This window comes from Streptopelia decaocto (genome assembly GCF_964273445.1).
Source record: "Streptopelia decaocto genome assembly, chromosome: 2".
In the NCBI taxonomy this organism is placed as follows: domain Eukaryota; kingdom Metazoa; phylum Chordata; class Aves; order Columbiformes; family Columbidae; genus Streptopelia; species Streptopelia decaocto.
Window position 1 is genome coordinate 60,586,702 of NC_138655.1, and position 26,962 is coordinate 60,613,663.

Sequence of the window (26,962 nt, forward strand, 5' to 3'; positions counted from 1 at the left end):
ACACATCCACCATCTGTGGCAAAATAATAAGGCATTTTTCAAATGCCCAATATATTGAGATCTAAAAAATCAAATTTCTAGAAAAGGATCAGGCTTGGTAAAAACCTTCAGAGCTGTATTATTTTCCATCCTGTGTGAGACAAAACTGACACATAGTGACTTGGTAGCTTGGGGATCAGATAAACTTTGCATTTGTGTAACTGGACAGGTCATACCTGCCTTTCTGCCTCTGAATCCTGTGCTCTATCCACTGCATTACACATTATTGCACACTATAAATGCTTGGAATAGAAACTGTTCTGAAAAATTACACAGCTTGTTTGGAAACATTCTTCAGTGACTACTCTGCATGAAGAAAATGTTAAAAGTTTTGGGGACTTGTATCATTTAACAAACTGAAAGGCAGACACATTGATTAGGGTCTTACGTTCTTGGAAAGATGTGAAAAGCATCTGGAATCGGCTGCTTCGACTGCCTTCATCTGCCCACATGCGGATTACACCGAGACCTGTCCGCAACATTACATCATTAGCAACAGTGCTGCAAAACTTTGCTTTCAAATCCTCTACGGAGCTGCTTCCATCATAGACTGCTACAAAATTCCGTTTGCATTCGTTGGAATTCTGCATCTCATAGTCCAAGAATCGCAAATATATCTGTGAAACAAACAAAAAGCAAAGGAAACATGTACAGACATTTGACAATGACTAAACAAACGTTAAACACCTTTGCTCTCCCTTGTGGGAGAAAGACTACCCAATACCACCATCAAAATACTTTGTCTGCAGCTGGTAATCCATGGGCCACTACCCTGGAAGGGCATTAATAAGGGAAACTGAGCACTGTTTACACTTCCTATTATTATGTGTTGTTTCAAAGTAGAATCCAGCAGAAGATCTAAATATTTTTGTTCTTCTTTGCAGTAAGGTCCAAATTTCCAAACATATACCCATCTTTGAGAAGTATGTACCATAGTTCTTCAAGCTGAATGACAGAGAAGCTTGAGATTTCTTCTTTCAGTGGCTGCAGCAGTATTGCTCTATTACTTGCCTGACGTGGAAAGTAATAAGGCAAATAATTGCTGCTCCCTCCCCAGAGTCAATATGTGTCATCTTTGTGATGTCTAAGCTACACTGATCCAGGAAGTGAGAATCCGGGAGCCAGGCAGAACTTGATCATTAATCTTTTTATGTTTTCTCAAACAATTTGGCTTTTCTAAACAAAGTCTTACAGCATATATCTTCATAATTATAACAGGGTTGAGATCAAGAGTATTTTGTGGAAACTGTTAGAAATCTAGAAAGATTTTTAGGAAATTTCTCTTTCATATAAGCTAAATTGTCTAGTAAATTTAATAGATATCTTGCCTTTTGAAAAGAACTCTTTAAATTTACCCAAAAAGAAGCAGAAGAGAGGAGAAAATGCTATTATTTTATATTCAACTATATATGAACTTTAATAGGGAAAACCATTAATTTGAAAGAAATTGCAAGTGCAAGCAACATCAAGTATTCCAGTAACAGAAAGGTAAGTTATATTTTAAATAAACACGTGATAGATAATCAAACGACCAAGTGTACCCAGGAGACTTCAGGAGGATGATACAAAAAGGTGAACTAGGGCAGAAATAGCACAAAAAGCCAACAAACATATACAGCATCCAGCTATGCACATTTTCACTTTAAAAACAAAACAAAACAAATAAACAAAAAAACCCCAAACAAACAAAAAACCCCAAACAAACAAAAAACAACCAAACAAAAAAAACACCCCAAGCAAACAAACAAGAAAAAAACCAACCCTCCACTGTATTAGATATCAGATATACTTCTTTTACTTCTTTACAAACAATCTAAGTAACTTTAGGCAGATTTTACATGCTCAGAACAATTACTTGAAAAGCTTCTCTGGATTTGCATAAAGTACACGAACATAGCATATCGTAGTAACAACAGGATTCACCACTTCACCTCATTAATGCATTAAAGCTTTTATAGTTTGAGAATTTTGTGCTATTATCAGTCTGCCACTGTTTAATAACAGCTCAGATTTCTAAATGAGCCTCTTCAGATAGTGTACTACAGTACATTTTCATTCCTTGTTATGCTCTGCAGCTGGTCTCTCTGAAAAGAATATTTGTAAAACATTTTTTACTAGCATATGAAATTGGGTATATTAAGTTAAACTTTGCTTGCCTGATTTTTTCTATTAAGTTATTTCTTACAATAACCATTGTTTTTGTTCCAATATTCCCACCCTCCAGAAGAACTCAGAGGAATATATTTCAATCAAATTACAGTTAAGTGAATTCTATTTTCACCATGTATGCTGTTTTATAAATACTATAAATTAAGGAAGCTGCTTGTATTGATCTTCACAAAATGGAACAGTTAACAGCAATACACAAAGTAATATTCCAACAGTAATATCTTTTATCAAGGAATACGCTTTACCGTGTTTTCATTTCATTTACTGGTTGCTCTATCCCTGCAATGGAATGAAAAATTACACTAGAGTTCAGTCAAGCAGCATTGCTGAAATTTTCTCACAGTGTCCATCGCTGTTTACAAATGTGTTGTCTTGAGATGGCTTACAATTTTCTCTCCTACTGGGGAGCATGAAGTTTCCATTCCCACTAAAACAGGTCACCTGCTTTCTTGGAGAAGTCATACTTAAAGGCTTGTTTTGAATTCTGAGGATTTGTTGAGAGCAGAAAATGCATTTCTGAAGTTCTTTTGCAGTGGTTACATCCCTCTACAAGTCTCCCTTTCATTCTCTGCTCTCTTACTCCCTTGCACAGATGCTCAGGCACCTAACCCTTTACTCCTTCTTGAGCTCCAAATCTTTGTTCTTGGTGTTCTCCAGCTATTTAGAATATTTCTCTCTTGCTGATGCCTGACTACTTTAGCCCTTGAGGAAAACTTCATCTTCAGTGTGGCTCCTGCTCTTTTCTGTTTATATAGCAAATTTCATGGCCACCAGGCAGATGGCTGACCTTCACTGTCAGTTACTTCCCAGAGACTGTTACACCTCTAATAGTAAGTGTATGAAAATGTGCAGAAATTAACTGGAACCAAGCAAAAATGAGCAGAAGAGGCAAGTGAGAAAGCAGAGGGAGGCAGGAATTTTGGACCAGTCAGTAACTCAAGCTCATTTGTGCAGAACTGGGGTGGGCAATGTGAGATGAGCTCTTAGTTCTCACCCCTGTGATTTGATAACTCTCTTGTATTAGTGCCTCCTGGGGTCCAGCTGGCACAGGCACACTATTGTCCTGCCAGTGCTAGATTATGCATGAGGGAGAGATGTATGGAAGAGGCAGAGCCTTGATACCCACACCCAGCAACTGGCGATAGCTGGGACACACTGGAGAGCTGCATCCTGTGTCCTAAAGACCAGTCACTCCTGCTCAAACACAAGCATAACTGGCACTGTGAAACCCTAGCACCCAGCCTCTCCTGTGAAGCTGCTGAGGTAGTCCATAGTCCATCTCTGCATAATGTTTCACTTAGAATAAGAAGTTAAATGTGCACCTTGCTTCTCTGTCCTCTGCTAACAGAAGCTGTCAGCTTCAGATGGGTGCTTCAGTGCTTGCCAGCTTTGTCACAGGTAATGCAATAAAATCCTTCTGCAGCTGATTATATGCAACACTGTATACATGTGACTGTTTTCCAGGAAGCAGAGCATGTCAAAAAATTGTCTCATAGTTACACACAGAAGGCTTCCAACACATTATTGTCATGAATAATTATTTTTATGCCATATATGCCTATCACATATGCACCATTTATATACTAATATAACATATATAGATATGATAGACCATACAGATATAATGCAGGTATATTTATAATATTTTTGTCTTATTAAATCCTTCAGGAAAGCTCTTTCTTACTCCATAAAAAAATAATCTTGCTCTGACTGCAGAACAATAGTAAAGCTATACTTCATGTAATGGGGGAAGGACTTCTTATGCTTACTCACTTGTTCTTTATTTCTGCCCTGCTGTCTTCTGTAGATGCATTTATATATACATATATATGTGTGTATACATATATATAAGCAAACATATATCTTGTATAGGGCATCCCATTTCAGTATTGAGTTGTAATTCATATCTGTTTTCACTCTTACAAGAAATGTGTGCTAATCCTTAGTGTTGTTATAAAATACCATATCTCTCAGCAATTTTCAGTATTCATCAATTATTCTTGATCCATTCAAACAGCTGGTTCATATAGCAGTACAGCCAAAGTCTTATTTCTAGGGGTTTATCATTTGACATTCTCTAGTTTCTGGTGTCAGGCTAGCCTTATAAAATAGTAAAATATTTCTTAGAGTAGTAGTTGTAAGTGCTGGGAAGGAATCAAGAGAACAATAACACAGCATTTCACTTTGAGTCTTTTAGTGAAGAAGCCAACACATGCAGTTCTTCCTAAGACTGAATTCTGCTGTCAGTCATACCAGTTCATTTGTCTGTGTGATAAATTCAGTGAAGATCGTAATATATACAGACTTGATAGGTACTAGAACCACTGAAAAGAAATATTTGGCTTTAAAATCTATGTCCATCTGTAAGAAGAAAGATGACACCTTCTCCAGTGGCATGAAGTTTTGTAAATTAGAGAAAATAAATTCCTGATATTCTGAGGTGAGTTGGAGTTTGATTTTCATATTCTCATTTGGAGATGACTATTCCCAGAACTTTTATATAAAGTCATGGGGACTTGATCCAAAACTTACTGAAATCAGTCGGTATCTTTCCATTTACTTAAGTTTATTTGGATCAGACCTATGGATTGAGACTGCAGTGCACTTTTAAAAACTGGAAACTGATTACACAAACTGTCAACCTGATATTGGATCAGATTTTATTTTAAAGAGCTGGAATAATTTGATTGCATCTGAACACCTCTGCCAATTTTTATGGTTTTATTACTATATATTTGCCATTGTTCCTGTCACTAGCTGTAAGACCCACACTGGCAGAAGAAAATGACTAATAAATTCAGTTCCTCAGGGAAAGAATAAAACTGATTATATGACAAATCATTACACAGAATGTTCCTGATACATAGTTTTCAGAAATCATTGGCAACATCCTCATTACTTTCGCTGGTATGTGGATCTCACTAAAAGAAATTAAGCAGAAACTGAGAGAAAAATTATCCATTTTTCTGGTTATTTCATTTACTGAGATCTTAGTCATTATTTCTACCAGCAATGGCTAAGAAACTTTGCTCCCTCAAAACAAAATGAGTGAACAAAAAAAGTCACAAATTCAAATGCCAAGGCCAAAAGGCCTTCAAGAAGCCTTTTTTCATTGATGCCAATAAGAGCTTTTAGAATGATAACATTTCTGTACGTACTGACACTTTATATTGGCATAATTGGGACATTCTAGTTGAAGAGAACATCTTATTTGAAAGAAACAGCATAACTGTTGTATCACAGTTTTGTTGTAAAGTTTTAATAAGATGCTTTACTCAAATAATTTGTTCTACATTACTTAGAAGAACAGGCTGCTATTACACAGGTATTAGCTTTTAGCAAGCTTCAGGATGTCACCGCAAATGCCAATGCCATTAGTAACAAAACTGATAAAGCCTCACTGTAACTGTGGCATATATAGTTTAAACTTGGTCACATTATATTTTAAATAATTGTCTTGACACCTTTGAGGTTTGTATTGTCATTGTAGTAATGAAAAAAGAAATACTAGATAAATTTTACTAAGGTTTTGTTTGAATTTGAAAACAACAGAAATCTCTGACTATATTAGAAAAAAAAAGAAGAATGGTTGTAAACTATGAATAATGTATCATCTCAGTAAAATGGTCAGATTATAATCTCTTCATAGTTAATCACTTTTGATGAGTTCTGCTTTTTAATCAGTCGTGGAAGGTTGGGGCTGACAAGATGATTGATCAGGCCACTCAGGAAAAGATTCAAACTATATTCCAGTGTACCAGACTTAATATATGTGCAAAGACATTCAGTCCTTTATAATGCATCAACACAAAACAAAACAAATAAACAAAAAGCCATCATTCAACTGCCAAAAGTATTTAGATGTAAGACAAATATTGCCTCTTCTTCAGGGCCTAACGTCCAGATTTTGCGTGTTCAATTTCTAGGTTCAGTCAGTTCTCTTGTAAGCACAGGATTGGGTTCAACGGTCCTGTGTCCTTCCCCATTGCTCAGTGACCAGTTGCAGTGTTTGTTTTGTTCTGCATCTTGTTCAGCTCTATGTGATTAACAAAAGAGTTTCAAGGTGGTACCTCCAGTATTTAGGCCTAGGAAGCCCAGTATTTTTTTAAAGCAGATTGTGCAACACTAATTAATCTCTTTCAAGGCAGAAAGGCAACAAGCATACCAGCCTAAAAAACATATTACTAATAAAGTTGAATTTGTCTTCTAAAGTAGCCTCTCCTGTTGCATGGATCCTAAACTTGTTTTATAAAATCAATATTACTTCAGCCCAAAAACCGTACATGCTCTGTGGTTTTTTTGGTTGTTTTTTTTTTTTGGTTGGTTAGTTCATTTGTTTCTTTGTTTTGTTTTTGGTTTACATTTTTTGTGCCTCCTGTTGCCAGTCCAAGACCATGCTGTGCAGACAGAAAACTCCATACATCATATTTTCCTCTCTGATGGGGTTTGGAGAATACTGTCTCTCAAGGGTAACAACCTTATACGATTCTTCTTCTAACACCCTGTGATTCACAGCCAGACTCAGACATCAAAATAACATTTTCCTGGACAAGTGAAGCTCTTCAGATTTCTTTGCTTTGTCCTGTTTGTTTCTTCAGACTTCTGCAAGTCCCCAATAACTGACATTCATTCTAACTGTCAAGTCAACCTCATTTTTCTCTTGTACAGTGGCAAAATGCTCTTAACTGAAAAGCTTTACAGCTCCTTGGTGCTCTTTTACTTTTTAACACTGAAAACTGTATATCACATCCTGATTCTGCTGTTTTCTTTGGTAAATGTTTAATCACCTTCCTCAGTAGCTTTTCTTTAATTGCATTTCCTAACAATTATTTGGTTTGAGAATGCTGAGGTTGGTTATATTTCTATACCTGAATGGAACAGATTCATGGTAACTTAAAAGTGAGGGGTTTTTTTTGCAATTTGTTTCACCACGTTTCTTCCTAACTGTCTAGGAAATGTGTGCACAACAGCCCATTCTTTCTCCAAACTACATTCAATTTGAAAGTCAAGCACCTGGAACTGAAAGCATCATCTCTCTGATCAGGTATGTGATCATGATGTGACAAAGCTCCACCATGAAAACCGTGGTAAGTGATTTAGAACCTCTACCAGGCAGCAGTACCTATCCTGTGTAAATATGCAAGTGTGCTAGTCACACTTGTGCTTTTGGACCATGCTCAGCCTCAAGTCTCCCTTCCCTGGCCTCATGCTGATGAACTGCTGCCCCAGCTCAAGCTATTGCTGGTCCCATTGCCATGAGTGAGCCCAACCACCACAGCACCCTGACCACTGTGGCTGGGCCTGCCTGGTTCTCTTGTCAGCCACAACCTGGCCCTGTGGTCACCCTGCCCCTGCCCCGTGCACTACACATTGCTCTCCCACTGCTCCCCAACAGCTCTGCTGGGAACAAAAATCCCTGCTTATAAGCAGTTCAGATTTAAAGACATTGGAATAATAAGTAGATACTTGTTAATTAATCTTTTAATTCTCTTAAGCTTTTTATTAAGTCTTGCCTCTTATAACCTGTAAAGGTATCTTCTTTGCCCACTAGCATGATCAGGCAGGGTAGGAAAATTAGGCATCGCTTTGCCTAAGTAGCTTAAAACTTGATTTTATTTCTTGTGATATGTCTAGACTATTTGCTCAGTTTAAATGTACTTCTTGTTCATTCCTCCTGAATAGATAACTTCCACTGGACGGGATTCAAATTAATGCCCCTCTATCTGTTGTCTGGATGTTCATTCCTGAGCTAAACAGAGCTTCTGATTATAAGCACTGCCTTCTGTTTTTTCCAAGCATCAGAACATCACCTTTTTAAAGGTTTTATTGCTTTTGCCAACAAATTCTGCTGTCTTTTTTTTTGCCCTACAAAACCTCTCAAGGAAAAACCATAATACAATGGTGCCTTCCTGGGAAAGTTACCCACTAAAGGGAGCACTACCTGAGCACAAACGTTCATCCTGTATCCCTGGGGGGGGCTTGTCAAACCCTGCTGACACATCCAAAATAGAAAAATGCTTGTCATTGATATTTTCCACTAACATTTCACCCTGAAGAGAAAGCGACAAAATACTATCATTCTTTAAATTTTCTTGTTTTCTGATCATAAGTAGAGGATTCCTATCTACTCCTGTAGCCAATGATATAGCTGAAATTTTTCAAATCCCAATGCAATAATCTTATCCAGTTCCTCTGTGCTTTGGTCTATGGTGAAGAATTTTGGGAAAGGGATGTTTCTCCAGCTCTTTACTGTTTTGGGTAGGCTGGTATGTTTGGTCATCGGGTCTCTACTTCATTTTCCATTTTGGTCTCTATTGTTTGAAGCCTGCTCATATATGAAGTTCGGAACCCATCAGTATTTCTGAACTCTAGATTCACAGCTATCTACTCAGAAGGAACTGACTTCAAACAACTACAATAAACACACACTTTGCAACTAGTTTCTATGAAATTTAAGGATTCAGGTCTGCATATAGATCGAAGTTGTGTTTAAAGTGCTTTATCCTGTCTTCTGCACTTCTGGAGAGTTTCAGTTCTGCATGCATTTTCAGTGTTTTACTTTTGGTTCTATAAGGTAATCAGTGATAGCTGTGTTTCAAGTGTGTGGAAGAGATTTGCTGTTCTCTGTCCCATTCCAGCTTGCTGAGGATAGAAGCGGTGTTACCCCCAGGCTGTCAGTTTGAAGCTCAGGTTTACAGATCTCAAGCTCATACTTCCTGACTGATCTCATTGCTCATATATTGAGCTCAGACTTGGCTTGAATCTAGAATTGCAAACCAAGGAAAGGACTTGCATCTTGCTTCTGCAGACAGTTTAGATTGTATGAGTTTAAGCCAAATGAAATTGCAAGCAGCCCACATTCTGGCACAGATTAATTAAGAAACTAAAGGTGTAAAGACCTAACCCAAACTCTGTCTGAGAAACTCTGGCCTTTTAGGCATAGTTCCCAGTAACAAACTGTGCAGCCTGGAGTACAGGAACATGTGGATTTAGAGATGTCTGCTGGGTTCTCACTGTTCTTAGCAGGAAAGCCTGCTTTTGTAGGTGCAAGATGCCATAAATTAGAATGATGTAACTGAATTATTGTACTGAATATGTCATTACTTCAAGGTTAGATATGCACAAAGGAAGCTGACTGTAAAATACGGACAGCAATCTTGGCTATCAGCAGTCTTGGCTAACTGGGGAGGTCCCAGCTGACAGGAAGTTGACTAACGTGATGCTCATCTACAAGAAGAGCCGGAAGGAGGATCCAGGGAACTACAGACCTATCAGTCTAATCTCGGTGCCTGGCAAGGCCATGGAGGAGATCATCCTGAGTGACATCACATGGCTCATTCAAGAAAACCATGCAATCAGGCCCAGTCAACAAGGGCTTATGAAAGACAGGTTTAACCAATCTGATCTTCTATGACAAGGTGATCAATCTAGTGGACAAGGGAAAGGCTGTGGATGTTGTGTACTTAGACTTCAGTAAGGCCTTTGACACTATTTCCCACAGCATTCTCCTGGAGAAGCTGGAAGCTCATGGCCTGGATAGGTGTACTCTTTGGTGGATAAAGAACTGGTCGAATGGCCAGGCCTGAAAAGTTGTGAATGGAGCCAAATCCACCTGGTGACCAGTCACAAGTGGTGTTCCCCAGGGGTCAGTACTGGAGACAGTTCTGTTTAATCTCTTTATCAATGATCTGGATGAGAGAGGATTGAGTGCACCTTTAGTAAGTTTGCAGATTACACCAAATTGGGCAGGAGTGTTAATCTGCTGGAAGGCTAAGGCCAATTGTAATGAGGTTTAACAAGGCCAAGTGCTGGGTCCTGCACTTGGGTCACAACAACCCCAGGCAGTGCTACAGGCTCAGGGAAGAGTGGCTGGAAAGCTGCCTGTCAGAAAAGGATCTGGGGGTTTTGATTGACAGTTGGCTGAATATGAGCCAGCAGTGTGCCCAGGTGGCCTAAAAGGCCAACAGCATTCTGGCTTATATGAGGAATACTGTGGTCAGCAGGACTAGAGAAGTCATTGTGCCATTGTACACAGCACCGATGAGGCCCCACCTTGAATACTGTGTTCAGTTTTGGGCCATTCATTGTAAGAAAGGCATTGAGGTACTAGAGAGAGTGCAGAGGAGGGTGATGAAGCTGGTGAGGGACCTGGAGCACAAGTCTGATGATGAGTGGTTAAGAGAACTGGGGTTGTTTCGCCTGGAGAAAAGAAGGCTGAGGGGAGACATTGCTGCTGTCTACAACTACCTGAAAGGAGGTTGCAGCATGGAGGGTGTTGGTCTCTTCTCCCAAGTAGCAAGTGATACGACAAGAGGAAATGACCTCTAGTTTTGCCAGAGTAGGATTAAACTGTGTATTAGGAAAAATTTCTTCACAGAAAGGGTTGTCAGGCAGTGGAACAGGCTGACCAGGGAAGTGGTGGTTCTTAGGAACATGGTTTAGTGCTAAAGTTAGGTTAGGTTTATTGTTGGACTCGATGATCCTGAGGGTCTCTTCCAACCAAAATGATTCTGAGATTCTATTCTATGACAATGAAACCCAGTTCAATTGAATTAGGTCCATAGACAATAATACCATAAATCTTACTTCATACAAGGGTTTTAAAATATGTATCCACTAATTCCTGCCTTATATCTGACAATTTTTCAACTGTTCCAGTATGGCGATACCATAACCATATGTATGTGTGTATGTGTGTGTTTGTGTGTGTGTATGAATACATGTGTGTGTATATATATATGTATATAAATATATACATATATACACACACATAGGTGAAAAACACAGTAAGAAAGTTCAAGCGCTAAATTGGACTTATCACTATAAGATGAATTTAGGCTTGAAAACTTCCTTAACTAATAATTCATAATCCCCCTCCCTGTTGTTTGAAATTTTCTTCCCTAATATCTAACTCGAATCTTTCTTTTGGAGTGCAGGACCATGACTTACCCTGTAGACATGGACATCAGAGCATTCCTTTCTCTTTTTGAAAGGCTTTTATTATGTGTTATCATGCTCCTTCAAAAAATAATCTAGATTACATTAGATAACTTTCAGTCTTTCCTCAAATTTTATAGAATTCTCTCATTGTTCTCCCTTCCAGATGTTCTTCAGCGGGTACATATTCTTTGAAATGTAATAAAACTAAATGCAGGTGTAGAAGCTCATGAAAAACTGAACAATCTTCAATCCTCTGTTAACAGTGATAGTGTGTCATTCTTCTGTTACACAATGTGTTTATGGTTATGTAGCTATACAATCTGTATTTCTACCTCAGGACTGAAGTGTGGATAAATCCCACAGGTAAGTATGTATGGGATTTCTAGCAGGACTTTGAATCATATAGAACTTTACAATTAGATCAAGTGAGAATATCACAATGACATTATTTACCAACCAAGCATAAACTGAAATTAAGACTATAGGATGATTTTATTAGCTTATTTATTTGTGCTGATTCTAATAAGCACAATTTTAATTTTGTGTTTACCTGTTTTCTTTCTAGTAGTACCCAAGTGTGTAGCATAGGCAATAATCATTCTGCAGTCCAGTCATTTCACATCTATAGCTACTTAAGGTAGCAAAGTGGGAAGTTAATTTACATAATTGAAAAGCTCTATGAATACTGAATTCATCCTTTTTTTTTTTTTTTTTTTTTTTAATACATCCCGGAAATAATTTAACTGTTTCTGTAGTCTTTAGGAGCCAGCTTTTCAACTCCTCTTCTAAACTTTGACAACAGAAAAATGCTGATACTAATGGCTTTTTTTCTCTTCTGGAAACCCTTCTTCCTGCTTATTCAATACCAAATGCTGGAACAGTGAGATATGTTCAGTACAGTCTGCTCTGAGATTGCACAAAAACAAAAACACAAAACAAAACCCCCTTATCTGTTTAAAGATATCAGAGTTTAGTGGATACCTTGTAAAACCTTTCTTGTCTAATAGAAGACAGGTAGAAAAAGTATAATGTGGAGTTGTCTTTAACACAGTGAATGAAAGTAAGTGGAAAGCACAATGCTGTTTCAATTGCAAAGAGATGAGAAATGGTTGTGTAGCCAGCAACAACTGATCCATATAATAACTGACAAGTTAAGATAAGAGAGGAACTCAAAGAGAATCAAAAAAAAAGAATTATTAAATTCGTTGCAGCCTTCTCCTGTTTGTTGCAAAAGCACGACTTGCTGACTCTGGTGGGAGAGAAATGAGAACACTATTTTTTTTCTGTGTCTTTAAACCAAAGGAATTAAAGGTCTCAAGAAGAGGAACGTGAATTTACCTTGGCTCTATTTTCACAGTTCTCAGATGAGAAACAATGATGACCTTAGGGAGCCAGCAACATTCCCTTAGTAGTATCTATATTAAGTATTTGAAATATATTGAAAAATAAAGCCATAAGATTACCTCTTGCTTGAGAAAACACATTGGTTCCTTAAAAATATGAGCAAAATTAAAGATGAATTTAAGAAAATTACTTATGGCACAGAAAGCATGTTAACTCTGCCCACATCATTATTTATAGAGAAAGAAGGCTATTTTGGCTGAGGTGACAAATTACTCTTCCACAGCAGACAGAAAAAAATATTTTAGAAGTTCAAGCTGTAAAGTTATTAAACAAGATCTGACTGTACTAAGAAATGCAAAACATATTAGAAAAGTCAATGCCTTAAATTAAATGGCAAATCAGCAGTGGATGAAGGACTGACCTTGGATCGAGGTGGTGCTCGGATGTACCATTTGCAGTCTACTGCTTCAGTTTCAGAAGCTTTTCCTTCTTTGACAATTTGTACAGATTCCACAATTCCTTCAGGTCCTCCCATCTCAAACTCACAAACTGAATAACAAAATACCAGAAAAAATGAAACCTGAACAGCAAACAAAAATGTTTTCTACAGCAGAGTGCAATGGCCTCCAAGTTAAAAAAACAACCAACCAACCAAACCAAACCCCACAACATACCAACCTGGCAATGGTTTCAAAACGCCAAGGTCCTTAAAATCCGGATCTTAAAAATTGAGAGAGAGAAAATTAGTTTTGTTCAATAGCTTGGCTGTAATGTCAATGTGCTAAAATTTGACAATGCACTTCAGTAATATGATCCTATAGATATTATATACATGATTACATATATATTTTTCTTGGAAATTAGAAATATTTCAAAACTGTGGAAACACGCTAATAATTAATGCATAAATTATTGATACTATCATACCAAGTTCCTTTGTTTTTCTGTTATGAAATTCTGATTTTCTCAGTCTCTCTCTTTCAGAAGAGTGAGTTTAAAAATATTTCTGCATACACTAGCAAGCAAGAACATCTCACTGCTAACAAAATGATATTTTAATACATCAGTCTAATGAAAGAGGATATATTTACAGATCTACTGAGAATACTTTTGCCTATTATGCATTTTGCACTATGATTATAACACTCAACTTAACTAGTGAAATCTAAACTTCATTCTGTGTTTATGAATACTCTGTCATCCCTACTGACAAAGAGGAAACACTTTCTTTGTAAGGAGCATCCATTTGATCTTCCTGGAATAAATACCATAAGGATTTACCATGGAATTCAGTATGCTAACAAGGTAAAGTCTAATACATGTGCTATTTTTGATCAGATAAATATATTTACTGTTTGAGATGCTTTGTATTGTGCTTTTATCTGTATACAGGTATAACAGATAGACGAAATTAGTTTGTTCTTAGGCTTATGCTTAGGCTATGCACAGACAAACCATAATTTCACAAAATTTGGCCCTGCTTAAAGTTGCTGTCCAAAACCAGAAATGTAAAAGAGGGAAAAGTGTTTCAAGAGAAGATTATCCCTTCAGAATATACTGGTTTTATCTGTTAGTTTTTTGGGTTTTTTTGTTTTTGTTTTTGTTTTTTTCATTTGCACTAAAATGAAGGTTTTGCACATTTTTTCTCACTTTCAGGAGAAAAAAAAAGAAGGCAAGAAAGGAATCCACTTTGTTGTTTTTCTGGAGAAAACTATTTTTCTGTTTTCAAGTCTTCTGAAAACAATGATAGAAATTACTACACAAACACTCTGCATTAAGCTTCTCCTGAGCTACAAGCATAACATCTAGGCCTCAAAAGGATTGTATAAGGGGAAAAACAAGCCAGAGTTTGAGCCATGCAGTCCACTCATGGAACTAATCTTATTGCTTCAGGATTGGGTTGATGTAGAAAAGGCTAGAAATAAAACAGTGAAGAGAGTGTTTGGAAGTAGGAAATGTATCGAATTTAAAAAAAAAAAAAAAGTGACCCACCATGAAAACTGCTGCTCACCTCTAGTCTTAGTAAGCCAGAACAGTAAGAATAATAACCAAATGATACTCTGAAAAAGTCGAGTGCTCTATAAGCAAGATCAGCCATTTTAACCTGAACAGTGAGAATGTGTTGACTTCAAAACTGTAGTTGTAAAATCATTTTTTTTAAACTGTCCCTCTATAACCAAGCTGCTTTTCTTCCCAGTTATCTTCTACAGTTGCACAATATAAATTGTGAATAAATGCTCATGAACTTAAGGGGCCATAAATATAATTGAGTAGACAATTAGCACTAACTGTTAAGTAGTTTTATAGATCAGTAGATACATATGATAACCAACAACACTAAATGTAATTAAATATTTCAGTTAATGTACTCAGATGTTGATATCTAGTGCTAAAAGCAAGATACTTAAAGGAAACTTACTTTGACTATTGGTTCAAATTAAAATCCAAAGCGGGTCTAGTGTAACCATTATGTTTCTTCCTTTTGCCAAGTTTGTAAGGATCACTCTGATCTATTGAAAAACTCCACCACAATAGAAAAGTGCAGAGGAGGAAAGAAGGACAAACAGGTCCAGACAGGATTTCTCCCTTATGAAGGAATTTTTATACAAAGGAGTGCTAGCAGCAAGAATCCAGGCTGAACTGTAATCTAGACAATGCAATTTGACCCCCAATTCTGAAAGAAGGTTCTCATTTGTTAACAATACAGTTAGAACAAAACCTCTTAAAAGTGCACAATCTGTTATAATTCTAGAAATATGATAGACCTTGCTCAATTTTGAAAAATGATCTTTTTACAACCTTTCAACATCTCAAGAGTGATAGTGAAATGAAATCTACAACATCTGAAGTGATAAACTTCATTGAATAGTAAAAGTATACCAACATTATTATAATAAAAACAACAATCTGTAAATAAGTTATTATCAGAGATGCTGAAAATACAACCATGTTTAAGCATATTTACCCAGAGAATGTTTGTTTTTTAAATAGCCTAGTATTAAACAGATTATACTTTAGCAGCTCTTCTGTAATTCAATCAAATTGTTATTATCAGCCTGGCTGAGTCAGAACCCTTTTAATGATATCTAAACCCTGTCTGGCTAGATCTTCTGATAGACTGATAGTCCTGATGAAAATCATGTTCCTATTAGGAAAACCTCTCCAGACAGGATAATTTTGCTGTGAAAAAATAAGATTGATCACCTATAATGAGAAAGAAAAACAGGGAGTAATAGGCCTTGAGGGGAATGCAATTTTTTTTATTATTTTTTAATTTTTTTTTAATGGGGATCTCTGTGAAGGAGAAAGCAAGTATGTAAAGAGGAAACCAGGAATTTTCACAGACATGTGAAGATGTGTAAAGCTTATGTAAATGTAGGACGTTGAATCCAAAATAAGTTCTGTGGCTCATTCCTGAAGCACTGAATTTCTCTTTTAAAACCAACAAAAAACAACAGAAAAAAGGTTATCTGAAAATTTCCTTTGGTGATACATTTCATCTTATTCCACAAATAATAGATGTTTATTACTATAAGCTTTTCTGTAAAGTCTCTGTGAAGTACAGAATTACATTTGCAATTCATTATTAGATGAAAAAATCTGTCACATTATTTAGAGTTGCTGGCAAACAAGAAGAATGAGAAACTTTATAGCAGCCCAAGGAGAAAATTATGAAAATCTGTAGATTTCCTTAACCAGTAAAAAACCGACATTGATGAACAGACAGTCTGGTGGGTTGGAAACTGGCTGAATGACCAAGCCCATGATGGTGGTGATAAGCAGCCCACTTAGTTGGAGACCAGTAATGAGTACTGTACCCAAACGGTCCATACTGGGTCAGATCCCGGTTAACATCTTCATTGATTATCAAAATGATGTGGCAGAGTGTACCTTCAGCAAGTCTGCTGATAACACAAAACTGTATGGAGCAGCTGATGCACCAGAGGGTCATGCTACCATCGAGGGGGACCTCAACAGGCTGGTGAAATGGACTGACAGAAACTTTATAAAGTTCAAGAATGGGAAAATGAAATTTTCCTCATCTCACAGAATCACAGAATGGTAGGGATTGGAAGGGACCTCAAAAGATCATTTAGTCCAATCCCCCTGCCGGAGCAGGAACACCTAAATGTGGTTACACAGGAAGGTGTCTAGGCAGGTTTTGAATGTCTCCAGAATAGGAGACTCCACAACCTCCCTGGGCAGCCTGTTCCAGTGTTCTGTTACCCTTACTGAGAAGAAGTTTCTTCTCAAATTTAAGTGGAACTTCTTGTGTTCCAGTTTGAACCCATTACCCCTTGTCCTACTGTTGGCTGTCACCAACAAGAGCCTGGCTCTATCCTCGTGACACTCACCCTTTACATATTTGTAAACATTAATGAGGTCACCCCTCAGGCTCCTCTTCTCCAAGCTGAAGATCCCCAGCTCCCTCAGCCTTTCCTCATAAGGGAGATGCTCCACTCCCTTAATAATCTTTGTTGCCCTGCGCTGGACTCTCTCCAGCAGTTCTCTGTCCTTCTGGAACTGAGGGGCCCAGAACTGGACACAATACTCCAGATGTGGTCTCACCAGGGCGGAGTAGAGGGGATGGAGAACCTCTCGCTATCTACTAACCACCCCCATTCTAATACACCCCAGGATGCCATTGGCCTTCCTGGCCACAAGGGCACAGTGGTGGCTCATGGTCATCCTGCTGTCTACCAGGACCCCCAGGTCCCTTTCCTCTATGCTGCTCTCTAATAGGTCATTCCCCAACTTATACTGGAACCTGAAGTTGTTCCTACCCAGATGCAATACTCTACACTTTCCCTTGTCATATTTCAGTAAATTTTTCCCCACCCAACTCTCCAACCTGTCCAGGTCTTGCTGGATGGCAGCACAGCCTTCTACCATGTCAGCCACTCCTCCCAGCTTGGTGTCATCAGCAAACTTGCTGATACTACACTCTATTCCCTCTTCCAAATCATTGATGAATATATAATATAGGCCCTAGTACTGAGCCCTGAGGCACTCCACTAGATACAGGCCTCCAACTAGACTCTGTCGCATTGACCACACCTCTCTGGCTTCTTTTTTTCAGCCACTTCGCAGTCCACCTCACTACTCAGTCATCCAGACTGTATTCCCTCAGTTTAGCTGCAAGGATGCTGTGGGAGACTGTGTCAAATGCTTTACTGAAGTCAAGGTAGACCACATCCACCGCTCTGCCATCATCCATCCATCTTGTTATGTCCTCATAAAAGTCAATGAGGTTGGTCAAGCACAACTTCCCCTTGGTGAAGCCATGTTCCTGAGGAGGAACAACCCTATGCACCAATATACGCTGGGTCCACCCAGCTGGAAAGCAGCTTTCCAGAAAAGCATTTGGGGGTCTTGGTGGAGACCAAGTTGAAATTGAGCCAATAATGTTTCCCTGCAGCATATAAATCCACCAGCATCCTGGGCTACATAAGGAGGACTGTTGCCAGTGATCCTTCCCCTCTACTCAGCACTGATGAGGCCACACCTGGAGTGCCATGTCCAGTTCTGGGCTCCCCAGTAAAAAAGCAATATGGAGCTACTGGAGACAGTTCAGCAAAGGGTCATGAAGCTGATAAAGGGATTGAAGCATCTTTTATGTGAGAAAAGGCTGAGAGGGTTGGAACTGTTCAGCCTGGTGAAGATAAGGGTCAGAGGAGGTTCTACTGGTGTATATAAACACCTGAATGGTGGGTTCAAAGAGAATGGAGCCAGGTTCTTTTCAGTAGTACCCAGTGACAGAACAAGAAGCAATGGGCACTCACTAAAACACATGATGTTACCAGTCAACATCAGGAAACACTTTTCCACTGTGAGAGTGAACGATTACTGGCAACGGTTGCCCAGAGAGGTTGTAGAGTCTCTATCCTGGGAGATTTTCAATATTTAAAAACTGTCTAGACATGGTCCTAGCAAGTCACTCTACATGACCCTTCTTGGACAGGGGGTTGGACAAGATGACATCCAAAAGTCACTTTTAAGGCCAGTCATTTAGTGATTCTGTAATAACTAAACACCAGAATTGGCTAATATTGAAACAGTTAGTCGAAAGACAAATCTAAGGTAATAGCAGGGGTTAGAAAATCTCTGTCACTGTTCAGACTTGTTTTGGTGGAATTTGCTTTCAGTCATGGAAGCTTACAGATCCATTCTAGAGAAATCTGTAATATTTAGGACTGTTTTCAAATTAATTCACTATGTATTCATGGGAGCCTCTAAAGGTTTTGGATGCTGGTTCTAAGATCTATTGTACACCTAGACCATGGAAACCTTGAGACATTAATTTATTTTTAGTCTCACTGTTAAGATGTAACAAGTCTGGCTTTTCTAAGCAGCTGGCAAGCATGGAATCTAAACACAAAAACAAGACAAAAATTGTAATGTTAGGGCACCTGGTTGCTCAAAAAGCTTACCAAAAAAAAAAAAACCATTAAAATATATTTTGTTTAAAAAAAGGATTATAGGTTAACTGCATTAACTCTTCAAAAAGTAAGTAAATCACTTTATTTACAATCAAACTGCAGCATCTTGTGTGGTTGTCCAACTGTGTCATATCCACACAGAAATATATTTACCCACCTATGTGTGTGTCTGTGCATGCACTCTTTAGTTTAAAGTCACTTGCACAGAGAGTGAAATTGTTTAAAATTCTATTACTTGAGCGATTTCTGTAAGAGACAAGCAGATAGGAAATAACAGAAACAGACAAAAATGCATAAAGTTCAAATTAATTACTAGCAACAAGAAAATCTATTTAAAAAGAGCAAATTTTGAATAAAAAGATCCACAGTTATCAAAAGTTTTTAACTTGTCTTCAAAAACATATTCCATGAGGCTTTTAAAAGTAATTTTAAATTCTACAGAAAAGTTTTTTTTTACAAATGCACCAATTTGTAAGTAAACTTCTCATAGTTTATTCATAAATTTCTTTAGCTTTTCATATAAAGTTCATTTGGACATTTCTTACACCATCAACATCAAACATTTTGCTTGTACTGATAGAAATAATAGGTATCTCACTCTCAGAAGTCAAATTATTAAAGTCAGCAGATGTTTCAAGATCTCTTTTAAAAATGGAAGATTTAGCTTGTATGTTCCTTAGCACATCTGGACTAGAACATGCTTAATTTCACAGCTTATTTTAATATCTGAAGTACAGTATATACAGTAAAGAATATGAGAAATTACAGTATGGCCAGGAGTCAAGATGAAGGAAATATGAACCACAAAATCGTGCAGATACGAGACCTGATCATGCTTAACTTTTAAGATATTTTGTTCTCTTTTCTTACACAAATGAGAAATGAAGGAATTACTTGTTCGTACTATACCTTAGCAAGTTTGATGTAAACCAGTTTTTGTTGTTTGTGAATACAAAACCCTCATTTTTTAGTGTATATATGCACAAAGCAATCACAATACATAGAAACCATATTTCCTAACGTTAATTAGTGAAACTATCCATTTTTATTCATTGAACAGACAGCTGTAGATACATCTTTTCATTCTCCTGTCTTTATTTATTTATATTTATTTATTTATTTTATTTATTTATTTTCAATTTTATGAAGTCAGGTTCTTTTACAATTGATTTCTGAGAACATAAACCAGTCGTGCCCTATTGAGGGGTGAAATACAAGGCTCCGTAAAAGCAGAGATTGCAGAATTCAGTACAGAACTGTAGGATTGTTCTAAAGTACTTTATGTGGTTCCCTCCTAGTATTTCATGATACAGTGAAAATGCTGGAAGATGATGGTCAAAAGATTTTAAAAGCAAAAAATATCTGCTCAAAGAATCACTAAAGCAATTCTAAACAGAAAAACATTTCTATAAGTAAACATTTTCTGTGAGGTGTACAAACAAGGGGACTTAGCTATTCTGCTAAGAATAAAAGAAAAGTACTAAGTAAAAACAGATATTATAGTGAAATAGATGTGCAAAAATATCCAAATTATTGTCTTGTTAGCCAAACAATAAATTTGTTCTGATTAATCTTTTGAACTGTGTAGTCTTGTTGAAATTTCAATGTATATATCTATAGCTTTATTAAAGATATCAAAGTATCTTCAAAAAAAAAACCTATAGTTGGCTAGACACCCTGAAAACCAGTTCTCTAATAATTGCAGCTGGCAATAGTGTGTGCTGTATTTCCTCTTTCTTTTCAATGTTCTTTCTTTTAAGAATAGTATTGGGAGCAAGGGCAGCTATATTGGAGGCTACGTATTTATCATCTAAAACAATGCTTCTCAAATTTTTCACTCCTTAGCATGGTCATGAAAGAATTTAAAGGTGGTAAGTGCAAATGTAAAAGTGACTACATGTCTGTTGTTTCACCTTGAAGTTCTATATTCAATTAGATCAGCAGGAAGTCATATGAAGACAAACCAGAACAGATTTGTACCAGATCCCTTGCATTTTTAAAATAACACAAGCTGCTGCCCAAAGTTTGATTTCTAAAATTTATTTTTTTTTATTTTTTTATTTTGTCACATTTACTGATCTCAGCTTATACTCACAAACAAAGTATCTTTATAGTGTAATTAATGTATATACTGATTTACATACTTCACAGCTATGGTCATCCCATTAAGTTGAGGTATACAGCAAGTATTAGCAAGAGCTGGACATTTGTATGCCAAAAATTAATACTTGTTTCTTCAACATCTATTTGGAAGTGAGAAGCCAGTATCATAAGAAGAAGAAAAAGAAAATTCATGTCTTTGCATAACTTCTTGCTAAGATGGGTCAAACTAAGCAGACAAGAAGGGTCTGTACGAACTCCACTGAACAAACAGACCACATGATTGCAGAGATTGCACCTACATTTCTCTTCTCTGCACAAAATGTCAGGCTGTGAGATCTACAAGCTGCTTCCCTTCCTTGTCTACTCTGTAAAGTGTTCAGAGTAGGTTCTTTGTCCGGTGTAAGTTCTGTATGGGTGGCAACCATGTGAGAAGCTAAGAAGACTCATGAGAGCCTAAGTTTCATCCTCAGACAGTGTTTGGACTATTCGATATGTACACCTATATCCCAGAAGTGAGAAGTGCTTCTTGGAACTGATCCAGTGAGAAAGGGGACCAAGAATGGGCAACAATGTCATACCCAGACTGATGAGTGGAAAGAGGAAGTCTGGGAGACTTGATGATATGTGTGGGATTATTTCACAGATCATTTTTATTATGTTAAATATTTTACATTAGCAGCTGAGTGTTCCTCCCCTTATGCAGCACACTGCATATTAAAACACAGGGGAAAATGACCCTATGACAAATATTTCAGGGGCTGCATATACCTTTATCTGCCAGTTGCCCAGAAACATGTGAAATGAGACTGAATGAGCTCAGGAGTCCACTTTAACTGAACAATGCAACCTTGCTATGACAATGCAGCTGACTTGACTGCCAGGACTGATTGTCGGTCAAGGACAGTATCTCATATGCATCTCCCCAGGATAATATCCCAGTGACTTCCTTTGACTGACTAATGATCTCTGAACTTGACTAGGAAGAAAGATGTGCAACTTAAGAGTGCTATGGAGCTTTTCCTGCATGATGTTGAATACTAAGTATGGCCTAGTCATGCAATTTCAGCATAAAACTACTAAAGCTTAGGATTTGTCTCATTGATTTGTTAGAGATGACTCCTAGCCTACCCTAAGGAAATATTAATATCACTTTAAGTTCATGGCAAAAGTATAAGGAAAAATGATCCAGAGGTTTTGGCCACAGCTAGGCATTATTTTGTCAGATTGAACCATTTTATATATGATTATTGCTTGCTACCATTGAGTGCTAAGTCTACATATCCTTTTAAGAGCAGCTGTTCAAGTTGTATCGGTCTATGCTATATCAGTCCATAGAATGGATTTCCCTGGACAGAAGGATCTTATGAGAGTAACTTGGTGATATGAAGTAACCTTGCTTTATCACAAAAGAAATACCTTTTCCTAGTTTTATCTCAGAACATTCAACAGAATACATTCACTACAATGTTTTCAATTTTGAAGAGCTACACCTATTTCAGGTGTTATACTCAACAGAATATATTATTTGTGCTACTTCAAATAGTACTGAATAAACCCGAGCTGACCACACATTAGGAGAGATTTCCAATACAAACAGAAATGTCAAGACGGTGTTTACATCTACTGACATTCCGTTATTGTAGCTGGCCATGCCAGATATGCCATGTAGGTTATTGGCATCTTTTTGAAGATAACTGCATCTCACATGAGAAACTCAAATATCTCCTCTAGTTTCCACGTTTGCACAGTTTACCTTCCAATTTAGTAAGAGATTTCTTGTGCTGTCTCCAAATATTTTTCTCTTACAGCCTAGTAAATCATCAGGTAGACTTTTGCTAAACTGAATAACCATGTCAGACAGCACTGAAAGTTGTTTGTAAAAACAACTGATTGCTTAATCATCTCACTGTATAGAATACCAGAAAAAGATGAACCAGACATGACATTTTGGAAAATATGATACTTAATAGTGTAAAAAACAGAAATAGCCATAAACAAAAAGCCATTATAAGCTTACTGTACAACTGTTGGACTTCTGAAAGTTATTGGATAAATTATATTGTAGTGCTCTTCTATAACAAACTATTTGTATGATTCAAAAAGACAGCATCACAGGATGTTTCAAAGTGTATTCTGCATCCAGAGTAGAAATCTGTTAGTGTTCAACATCAAAGGAAGAACTCTAGGACTTCATTCCCACTGCAGCCTGAATGCTCTCTTTCTAGAGGAAAATGGACAAACAAACAAGCAACAAAAACAAACAAACGGACAAACAAAAAGGTGAAAACACACCAACCAAATCAAAGGAATAGGGAAATTAATTTGTTACACCAAATTGTCAACTCTAATTGTAATTACATGTGCTCATCACAGGCAATGCAATGGAGTTTAAACCTACACTTTCAGTGACCAAGAAGAGGAACTCTAAAAGCCTCATGGCTCAATGAGTTGCTGAGGAAGGCATATCAACACCAAGACCTGGAAACACCTGCAGGAAAAATGAGTTTTCTGTCCTTTCAGCACCCATAGAAATATACCTTTCAGTGACCCCAGAATTCTCCTTCTCTTTCTGCTACTTTTAGGAGGTTTCCTGCCTAGAAACAATCCTTTTAGGGAGCACTAAGCTGTTGACCCCAGCAGTCTTCCCAAATGTACAAAACCATGTCTACAGGATGAGAAGATGGGTTTCCAACAGCTTTAGAGGCAGAGTATACAATGGAGCTGTCTTGGAGATATTCTTGCACTTTCTTTTGCATCTCCATCTTTTTAATAGCATAGGGTAGCAGTTTTCCCTGAGAAAGAGTTTCAGTATAGTCCAGTTGTCAGAAACAAGATAACTCTGTATGTTAAGCTGTGAGTTCCTACTTAAATTACCCACAAAACTATGAATTTTACATTTTATTATACAATATAACATTCACATATTTAAGAGATATAAATAATATATGGGAAGGGAGCAGTAACCCTTCCAAACTTTCCAGTATTTTGAAATTCATCTTCTACTGAGATTGTGGGAGGAAAATATTTTGATAAATTTTTGTTTAAGTAAGGCTTTACAGCCAGGGTTTTTTGCCTCACAATTCATCTGCTTCCTGTTGGTTACATCTTCGTGAGAATGACATTCCCATGTATTTAAATAGATGTTTTCTCTCCACTTTTATGCAATTAAAATTGCCAAAAAACATTCCAAACCACAATAAATTGCTAATGCTGACTGAACATAGACATAATCTGTTAGAAACAAGACACTTGGTCAGCTGGGACTTTTATTATTTTGATGAGGAAAGACCTACTAAATGTTTTCCTATGTATTTGACTAAAACAAGCATAATTCATACTAACCCTAGCCCCAAATGGTTTCCACTTATGTTAATGAATAAAGATGTTCTCATCAGTAAGTCATATTTTGCTACGTGCCTACATGAAAAATAATCAACAGGATGATTAATTGTATATCAAAGGGTCTTGAATTCAGCTTTTTTTTTAACTTTTCCTTTAAAAAAATAAGATCCTTCTAATGGATTCTCAGTCCTCTTTGAGTATCATTTACGCCACATGCTCTGTGTTCTCTAACAAATTCTCAAATTGCTTTGTCATGAATATGAGCAAACAAGTGGGTTTGTGGATAACTAGAGATCTGTAATCTAGAGTTTGACTAGATTTAGATTTGTCTCGATCACCGCTGACTTTTTCACATCCCAGAAACTCCACATCCAGCTATCCCTAAGCGGTGATTATATTTAGTATATGTTAGTAATTTTTTATTCTGTTGTCATAACTTAGGAATTTAGATTAAAAAAAAAAAAAAAAATAGAGTTTCCATGGAATTCAACAAATTTTCAGGTTTTACCCACTATTCAAAAACCACCAGTCTGAAGCAACAATTTAGTGTCTGCTAGATTTACTCACAGTTTCAACATTGACTCTAATGGAAAGAGGTTTATGCCCACCATCTGACCTGAATTTAGAAACTGATTTATTGAGTGCTACTCTGACTGATTTGCTCAGCCTCATGCAGAGAATGAAAACTGGTCTTTTGCATCCCATTGACCCTGAAAAAAACATTGTTATTCATTGAATCACACTTCGGAAAGACAGTGTTCAGAAGTCCTTATGTCTACTTTATAAAATATTCAATATTGCCATTAAGGCTGAAGAGACTGTGAAAAGAACAGCAAAGTGGGTACTGATTAGGTTGTCCAGTTCTTCCATTGTTGTCATAATATTTAGAAGAAATGAGGTATCAGGACAGTTTTCACCTGCAGCAGCAGAAGCAAGTCAAACATGATGGTCAGTCACAGTACTCCAGATTTTTAAGTATGGTCAGCTGCTTATCCAACAAGCAGACCAAGTTTTTGACTGACAAAGAGCAGGGTTTTTGCTAGTGTGGTTTGAAAGAGACATTTAAAGCTCTAGTGATAAAGAAAATAATCAATGATAAATAAAACCTTTCATTTAAAAGCACTTGATAAATCATTGCTCTATATGTACATTGGAATATGACTGATATGCAATATTCTGAAATACAACTATATTATTGTTACATATGATTCTTCAGCACATATAATTACAGAGATTCAAATTATCTAAATCTGATTTTAAGCTGCTGAGTCAATAAGGAATATTTTATTTAAAAACAGACAAACAAACCCAATAAACTTATTCTATATAATTTCAGCATAGACTTTGTAGTTAGTAACAGCTAATAACCAACTGCTTAATCCACATAATGAAATCAGCATCAAAGAACAAAACCTTTTTAATAAAAATTTTCTGCATTCTGTTTTAATATTGTTTTTCACATGGAGTTGAGAAATGAGCTACAGGAAAGAAAGGAAAGGAAAAAAAAAATACACAACCAAAAATCAAGAGAAAAGAAGTGGTATCATACAATCTTTTATTAACCCACATACTGCAACCAGCAGATTTGATAACATTGTCTCTTGAGCTTCAACTATCAGATAACATCTGGCAAATGATGTTTGTAAGTCCTGTTACACAACATCTTTTGGCTTCTCAGTGTCATCTAGGGGACTGATATGTGACTAGAATAACACATTTCATGCTGCCTGCTTCTGTCATGCTAGTACAAATTTTTAATAATGGATGTGCCAGAGACATCAGTTTATTTTAATCTGAATTCTCAGAAAATATTTATCAATTCTGTTCCCATCATCTTACTGATGACTCAAGTAATCTTAACACAAAATGCTGGATATTAGGTGTAGTGTTTTGAAATGAAAGTATTCAAATAACTTTTCTGCATCTCTAATGTGTGATGATCTCTGAAGAAATACTTTTCAAATGTTGATCAAAAGAATTTGCCTATTTCTTTTCACAATTTTGCAATTAATTTATTAATTTCAATAGCATTCTGAATTGTTTGGATTTCATCACCCTGAACACTAAGAAAATAAATATTAGAAATCCATTTTAGACTGTGTAGCACAGACCAAGACATTTTGTCTCACTGAAGTTAAATTCTCCTTTACAACTCTATTTGAAGAAACACTAATGTCAGACACTAATTTACCAAGTGAATTGCAGACTATGCTGTGATCCTGTAAATAATGTGCCTTTGGGTAATTGAGAAGAGTCTTCAGAGCAAGAATAATTTGAGAGCACTAGATCTCCCTGTTTCAAAAGTTATTTGTGTACTTAAATTTTTCTAATATTTATTATATCATACATTTTTAATAAGAAACAAAAAATATCTGTCTTGAGAACTGCACTCTAAGGACAGAAGTAATTTTGCTAACAGTAAAGTTACCTGATTCGGTTATGAATAACTTGCATATTTTTAATGAAAGGTTCTCAATTAGATTGTACGTTCACGTGATTGCAAAATGCTTTTAAATCTGGTTGGAAATATCATGGCTCACCAAAATACAATACTAAATCAAACCTGTTTGATAGGGAATGCAACT

General features: G+C 36.8%; 1 protein-coding gene across 1 annotated transcript in view; it reads right to left on the reverse strand.

The window, feature by feature from the left end:
* The window catches only part of NETO1 (neuropilin and tolloid like 1), a gene marked incomplete at both ends in the record, with an annotated part of 67,513 nt that overhangs the window by 14,252 nt on the left and 26,299 nt on the right, over positions 1–26,962 (reverse strand). Inside the window, 3 exons of the mRNA XM_082044987.1 lie at positions 428–656; positions 12,914–13,041; positions 13,171–13,212. Coding sequence (XP_081901113.1) covers positions 428–656; positions 12,914–13,041; positions 13,171–13,212 — 399 coding nt within the window. The remainder of the gene's footprint in view (positions 1–427; positions 657–12,913; positions 13,042–13,170; positions 13,213–26,962) is intronic.